This window comes from Limulus polyphemus, unplaced genomic scaffold (genome assembly GCF_000517525.1).
Source record: "Limulus polyphemus unplaced genomic scaffold, Limulus_polyphemus-2.1.2 Scaffold1814, whole genome shotgun sequence".
NCBI classification, from domain to species: Eukaryota; Metazoa; Arthropoda; class Merostomata; order Xiphosura; family Limulidae; genus Limulus; species Limulus polyphemus.
In genome coordinates, this window is record NW_013667424.1 from 127,147 (window position 1) to 135,424 (window position 8,278).

General features: G+C 32.3%; 1 protein-coding gene across 2 annotated transcripts in view; it reads right to left on the reverse strand.

Annotated features, from left to right (window-relative positions):
- Positions 1–8,278, reverse strand: part of LOC106465030 (adiponectin receptor protein-like) — a 47,919-nt gene that overhangs the window by 34,219 nt on the left and 5,422 nt on the right. Inside the window, exons 1-2 of one of the 2 annotated variants that reach the window (XM_022392849.1) lie at positions 6,844–6,862; positions 6,412–6,676 (exon numbers count right to left, since the gene is read on the reverse strand). In XM_022392849.1, coding sequence (XP_022248557.1) covers positions 6,412–6,612 — 201 coding nt within the window. In that variant the 5' untranslated portion in view covers positions 6,613–6,676; positions 6,844–6,862. Of the gene's footprint in view, positions 1–6,411; positions 6,677–6,843; positions 6,863–8,278 lie in introns of those variants that run through there. The other variant, XM_013925222.2, reaches the window with a different exon arrangement.

Below are 8,278 nucleotides of genomic sequence, written 5' to 3' on the forward strand. Positions count from 1 at the left end.
ATATATATATATATATATATATATATATATATATATACAGTAGAAAACATAAATTTCAAAGGGTTATAAACCACAGGTAACTTCATACTTGAATAATAACCTCTGGACACGACAAAGTTCCTATGTTCGCGCCTACAAAAGACTTGACAGTCTGGTAGGATTGGATGGATTTGGAAATAACCAGAGATTTTATTTAAATATACTAACATTCTACAGAAAAAAATTCATGTAATGAAAAATAAAAGGGTTGGAATTAGCAACAAGAGTGGCACCGGTGTCATAAGCATGTGGGCTGAAGTAAATGGCTAGATCAGATTCGTAAGATTTGGTATAGCCATCCCTAATTCTGAAATACTGACCAGAGAGATTGGTCTTTCCAGAAAATTGGGACACATATATCAGATACTTTTGGGAGAGTTGTTTTGTAAAAGTGAATACTCATTTCAGCGATGTGGATATGTGATGGTAAGCTGATAATTTTATAACGCATCGTTATGAACGTATTATACGAAAAACGACACGAAATAGCTTTCAGAATGACCTTCCAATAACCGTTGATTTTAGCTTTTTTGCTATAAAAAATAAAAAGCCTCGAAAATTATGCAATATGTTAAAATAACGAAAACACTTGTTATACATTAATCAACTTTGAACATCGTTATTTTGATATAATGAAGAAACCTATGTGTGTATAAAACTCAAACAGCATGGTGGCTACGCCACTTCCCTCTCTCACATACATTGGAACATTACGTAGTAGTCGAGCCATTTGTCTTTAACGTGGCATCAACTGTACATGTTAAACCTAACTATATCTCACGTGTTTAGCGAAACACATGTGTAAGACTTTAGTTACATTTAGGAAGCCCTACATAATATGTTTGTTGCACTGAAATCAAACAATACATATTTTTAACACAACAGCTGTTTTAATGAGGGAAAAATTCAGGCGTGGCGTGTGGTTAGGGTAGAAGCTAATATTTTTCGTTCACAGTTTACCTAGCCATATACAACCTCACGGTATTGAAAAAAGAAACTAAATCTGTAACCGACATGACTTTCGTATATTTTAGTATAAATAGATATCTATCTTGGAAACCTTCGTATTAAATTGTTTGCCAATACGACACTCTGACAATTTAATTAAACTTTACACGGAATACGCACTAATTCACACCGCAACAGTTGTTCAAACAACTGACAAAATAAATAAATAGACTCGACCCCACTACGTTCGGCGTATCTAAGCTGGTGTGATGAGCCCTGGTATTGGACGAAAGGCTTCGTCCACACTGGATGTAACAGATATAGGTTGATTAACATTTCATCACATTATGTTTTTACTTTCACTTACAAGTACTTATAATGGCACGAAAATCTTGTACTTCTATAAATGTTGATAATGAAACGAACAAATTGTTATCATCACAATATAGTAATTGGTGTACCCATTTCTATCTTACTAACCACTAATATCCACTACTCCAAAGATGAGCCTATAGCCGTAGTATGTACCAATAATTGTCCTATTTAATTGCAACCATGGCAACTCTAGAACTTTTCTTTTTACCGTTTCATACTTTCATGAACATTCAGAGAACACAATATCACACCATATACCATCTTGACATTTACGACTGTAGTGGTCAGAAAAGCAAATCTATAAATTTAATAGTAACTACTACTGCCAAAAATACTCTTCTAGGCCAAATTATTAATTTAGACGTTTGTACTGTTTGCTTGTCTAGTTCTTTTAATATATTCTTTTAGGTCAAACGATGAGCGTGTAACTTAAAGCCTAGAACGGTGTTTCTCAAAATGTTGGTCGGGACCTCGTTTGGTTTGGTATAAATTTCGCACAAAGCTATACGAGGGCTATTTGCGCTAGCCGTCCCTAATTTAGCAGTGTAAGACTAGAGGGAACGCAGCTAGTCATCACCACCCACCGCCAACTCTTGGGCTACTCTTTTACCAACATATAGTGCGATTGACCGTCACATTATAACGCCCTCACGGCTGAAAGGGCGAGAATGTTTGCTGTTACGGGGATTCGAACCCGCGACCCCCAAATTGCGAGTCAAGCGCCCTAACTACCTGGCCATGCCGGACTGACCTCCTTGAGAGTCACGAGTTGTCTTTGCTGAGTCAACAATTTTTCTTGAGACCTCGAGATTTCCGAGAGCTACGCATATCACCTTCGTTATGAACTATGACGAACTGTTTCTTCATCATTGTAGAGATACTGTGGGGTCGCGACGACCAAAGGTCTGGTGCGGGGTCGTCTAGCAAATCCGGCTGAGAAACACTAGACTAACATTTATTTTTAAATTTAAAGGAACGACCTGAACGATATAAAACGCAATTTCAACGAGACTTGAAGAAGTTTTGATTGATTAACATATGTCTTACAGTAGTGTCCTAGAGTTTAACCATCACTTCAATTTCGGGAACATTAAGTTTGTACTTCGACAACGAATGAGAGATAACAGAAACTCTGTACATATGATAAAAAAAATTAGCAACTGACTGTTTGGCGTTATTTGAATGTCAAGCCTAAAGTTAGTTACGTGGAACTTGTACAAGTTGTTCTTATAAAACTTGTAATGAAAGAAATAAAACACTTTTGTTATTATTAAGTATAAGAGACTTTGCATTATTATACATTTTTTACCCAATAATCCAAAAGAACCCACTGAACGATAAAAATCGTTATAACATTCCCATTGATCATCTCAATATTTTTGCAATACAAGTATTTCGCATAGTGCCACATGGAACGTTCTGTTTATAATTGAGATACACAGACCGAAAAGGTTGAAAGCTACTGATTTAAGGTTCTTTGTATTTTCACAATGTTCACTACGTATATTGAGGAAATGAAATATTCAACAACAAGTTCATTTTGGACGTGAATTAAGAAAGCCATGATACTCATATTCATTAACTCGTATTTTGTAGCCAATCTTCTGTTTTTGACATAGAAATATTTTTCTCAATATCTATTTTATTCAATCCACTGTGAAACTGACTTAGAGACAAGTAATATGTATATTAACCATGAACTGGTGTTACCAGGCTTTCAAAGTCTGATCAAAGTACAGTATGGTATATGAAATTCAATTAACGCAAGACTTCCGCAAAGAGTGTTTTACACTTTAATTAAAATGCTATTTTATAGATATCGGAGCTCAAAACGCTGTATATAAAACATACTTTCTCAGTTACTGGAGCTTTCTCACCCTCTATACATGCATTTTAAAAACACTCAGTACTTTTGTTTTTATGTTTCAAAACAATTTCTTTATAACTACTGCCTTATCCTGGGGGGAGGGGATTGCTACAGTATTCAGTTATTGAAGAGAAAGAAAAAAAGAGACTCATTTTTGTAAGTTTCTCTTTGTTTTGCAATATCAGTTTTTACATGAACTAGTTTCCACAAATATTTCACTTACTAAATACTGAAGTAACAAATATTTCCAGTTTAAACAATGTACACAATATAAATAGCTTATTTGAATCAGATGAAATACTTCTCAAAGACTTCATGAAAATTCCTGATCTTTGTCAAATCATTACTACAACAGAGCAAGAAAAACATAAAAAGGTTTAGTCAAAAAATTATACTATATAATTGTAAGTGGTACAATAAAAATGTTCATAATTTGTGAATTAAGATATTAAGTAATTAGTAATAATAAACCCAATATTAATTATGTCTACACCACAAGGAGGGAAACACATATTTTGACCTGCAGTTCCCTTATTTTTCCATCAATTCAAATATGCCTTGGCACAAAGATACCTTGCAACCCCAAAAAATTGGGACTTATGCCTTTCTTTTGATTTTTACAGGGGTCAAAGATAAAAAGTTCCATCATATTTTGACCAATCTTGATGAGACTGCACAAATATATCTTGTGACAGCACCCACAGACTTAAACACACACAAATTTAGGGTTTCTGCCTTTCCTGTGATTTTATGGCGGACAGAGGCCAAAATTTACCTATATACTTTGACCAAACTAGACAAGACTTTGCACAAAGGTACTGTGCAACAACTCCCACAGACTAAAGCAAATATATCTGGGACTAGCACCTTTCTTTTGGTTTGAAGCTGTCAAAGGTAAAACAAAAAATGCAATGTATGTATTAAGAATTTCTGATTGCTTCTATATGTAAGGGGTAATAAAAAACATAATATTAGACATAAAAAACTGGTTTTTGCTTCATACACTATCATCAATTCCTTGTCCCTTCTAGTCACTGCCTAAAAACACTTATCTTAAGGCAGTTTAATGTTTGGTCATTTCTAAGATAGTCCTTATTGCACTCATGACATTTTAGAAACTGATAACATGGACTGTTGTTGCTTGTTTTAGGAAATATACAGGCAGAAAAATGTTTATTTAATACATGTAACTAACATATGGAAAGGTGATTGATAGCCTTGATGGACAAATTGACCTTTATTTATTACTATTACATTCTTACATTCCATGTAAAATGTACTTTTATTTTGAATCTAAGTTTCAAATGGATAGCAACTGCCTGTTGTAGAAACCTACAAATGTAGAGGACGATGTTTTGAAAGTCTTTGGGGGGGGGTAGTTTGTTCTTTATTTTGTTCTAGTGGATTATGGAGAGCATGTTATGATTGGTTGGTTAAAACACGTTTCTGATTGGAGGAGACTTCCTGTAGCCTCAACCAATGGTAGCCACAGTTTACTCACCTCTAATCCTGAATCTCTGTTTAGTGAAGGTTTTATTGTGTTAATGTAAAACGATTCTTTAATTTTTCTTGTCTTCTTGTCCACATCACACATACACAAGACGAAAGGCGGAAGACTTTCGAAACGTCGTCCTCTACATTTCTAGGTTTCTACAACAGGCAGTTGCTGTCCATTTGAAACTTAGATTCATTATAAATACTCTGCCTAAACAACCTATCAAAGATTACTTTTATTTTGTTTAAATGTGTACACATTGACAATAACAAATTGCTTGAAACCACACTTTAGCTCAAGATTGACTAAACAAATCAATAATATGATTTTTTAAAAATAAGAAATAGCAAATTATATCTCTCCTGTGGACAAAAAGGCTAGGCCTGTAACACAGTAGTTTTAAAACAACACTACAATGAGAGGGCTAAACCTATAATGCAGCAATTTGAAATTAGCACTGTACTAGGAAGGCTAAGCCTTTAAAACAGAAGTGTGAAATTAGTATTACAGACAATTGGGCAACAGTTTTGAAATCTGACTTTTGATGATAAATATACATAAAATCATATTTCTAACAATACCTCATTCTATCTGTAGCTACTGTAGTTACATCGAAGTGACTGTATATTGACAGAGATATTGATTGTACATTGACAAATATACAAGTAGATATACTTTTTCTCATCTGTTACACAAGATAAGGTCTCAATTCAATATTCATGCTTCCTAATATATATAATGTACTGTGATTGCTTCAAACTTTTATTCTGTCTTCACTGCATTTCAAATTTTACTTTACACGTGCTGTTGATGAGTAAACATGTTTATAACTTTTCAATCTCTTGAGAGGTTATATAGACATTCACTTGGCTAAAAATATTTTTTTTAGATTTTTATTTAACCTTGTTGAAGGTTATACAGATAATATATTTGGCAATAGCACATTTAAAATATTTTAACCTACTTTGGAGATTACGTGGACAATATATCTTACAAAACACAAGATTATTAAGTTATTTTTAATCTCTGAAAGTTTTACAAAACATATATTAGGCAAACCACAACATTTTAAAGATTTTTAATCTCTTTTAGGATTAGATAAACAATGTACTGGACAAAACATTTTTTATTTTTTTAATCCTATAATCAGAAATCAATCATACAGCTGTTTTGGCCATCAATATATTGAGAAAATGATAGAAAAGCACTAAAATTGCCTCTCATCAACAACTTAGAATTAGAGCTTTCATACAACTCTTTTGTTCTCATCAGTTCACCTTTTTCAAGTTCTTCCCTGCCATTTGTATAAAGAATGAAGAGTATGATAGAAATCCATTGTCTTTTGAAAAGTAATTCATATATAGAAGACCTGTTTAAAGTGTTAAATAACCAATATACACTGGGAAAATGTTTGAAGTCATATTTACCCTACTGAAAAATGTCTTCAACAAGGATTTAAGCTGAAGCTATTTAAAACTAATAAGATGCAAACCATAAAAAAAACGTATTTACACAATACAGACAGTGATTTTTAGAATATCTAATGGATGAAAAACTAAAATTTATTTAAATCAAACAAAAATATAAAGTACATAGGTAACAATAATTCAAACCTAAACAAAATTGAAACAAGACCTCGTATATCTTTAATTGATTCTTAAAATATAATATATCTACAAAATAATACCTGCGAGTCAGGATTCAGAGGAACATTTTCTTCAGGTGTTCCTGGTGGCACAAAATGCCCTTCATTGAGACTGCTATCTTCATCCAAAAATCGATGATCAATTGAGAAGTTCAGATCATCAGAAAGACTCTGTGAACGTTGTCTCCTTTCTCGTACTTCAGTCTCTCGTTGTGCTAATGAACTGTACAGGTAACTCATCATTTATTCTATTCACAATTAAGCTTTTAAGAACAGGATTGGACTTGTTTTTCTTTTAGTTGTGATTCTGAAGAAACAAAAAGGGAAATAAAAAAATGAACAAGATTTCAAATGTATTCTGAAGGCAAGAATGCAAATTACATATTTTTTAATTTGTAGACAAGGAACAGTTTAATATTAAGATCTTTTGTTCAAAAGTAAGCTAACTATGTGGATAAGGAGAAAATAAGTTACTTATTATTTAATGAAGCTGACTCTACATAAGTGATGAGAAGTATGTCATGCCAGAATCAATACACAAGGAAACTAAAACTTATAAATAACTACACTTTCACTCATCTCAATAACTCAAGAAATTTGGTTAGCTTAGATTTAGGCTACTCCTAAACCCATATGTACTAAGCAAAATATGCTAAATAATCTTGATAAATGTAAAAATAAATTTCAACATTATAATCAATAATATTGATGAAAACTAACTATGATGAAACATATAGTAGGTCATCACTTATGCAACATAAACATACCAGTCATTCTCCTAAGATCTACATAATTCACTCGTACATTAAACTTGATGGTACATGTACACATTTGTGAAAAGTGGTAGTGTACATCCAACAACAACAACTGGTGGAAGTTATGGTAAGTTGGAGTACAACTTGAGATGTTAGAATAGATTTAGGGCAATAGTTCTGTAGCAGGATGCTATATATAATTGTTGTGGTTTATGTTGTTGTTTTCTTCACCTTTAGTTTATGGGTATCATCTAGCTAGTAAACTTTTGTTCTTTTGTTGTGGTTGTTTTTTTTTTGTGTGTTCCTGATTTCTATAATATTTTTGTATTATGATTATATCCAAATATACCAGATTTTCATATCAAGATGCAATTTCTTCTTAATTTGTAATAGTTACATTGCTTTTTTTTCTTCTTTTCCTTTTTAATTTGTGGTATTTAACTTACCTACAATTTTTGTTTGTCTATTTATTTTCAATTTCTTTATTGTGAGGGTGGTGTTCCAATATGGAACATTCCAATTTAATAACCCTCAAATTAATTTTAACATTTGAGACAAATCTCACAAGAACAAGTCCTTACTGGTTTACTTGACAATAATAGAAAGCTCATTGCATGATACAGACTTGTTTGCTCTTTAAATAAAATTCTTGTACAATAACTGAACAACAATAACTGCAAATGGTCATTCACTCCAAATCAATTGTGTGTCAATGCTAACAGTATCATATGGAAGTCTAATGATAATGTGTTGAATGATAAATTTGATAGCAGTGTTTTGAATATCAGAAGTAATGAAGTTTCAAAATCTTGCTCTAGGTATTTATAAAGTTAAATATTTTCTCTCTCAACTGTTAAGTTTAGGAATAAATTACTTGTTTATATCCTGAGACATTACATTTTGCTGGATGGGTCTTAGTTTTCAGTGTCCCAAAGAAAGCTGAAAAGCTTGCTGTAACTTTCCTCTTAATTGCCACATTCTATGGTAATTAACTATGAACTAGTTTCAACTATTTTATTTATTTTCAATAGCAAACACAATACAGAAATTCATTCTTTATTCCACTCATGAAATAAAGCAGAAGCAGATCCAATACAAATTTCAACATTATAATTTCAGCTTGCAATAATACATTCTCTTGTTATATACACCTG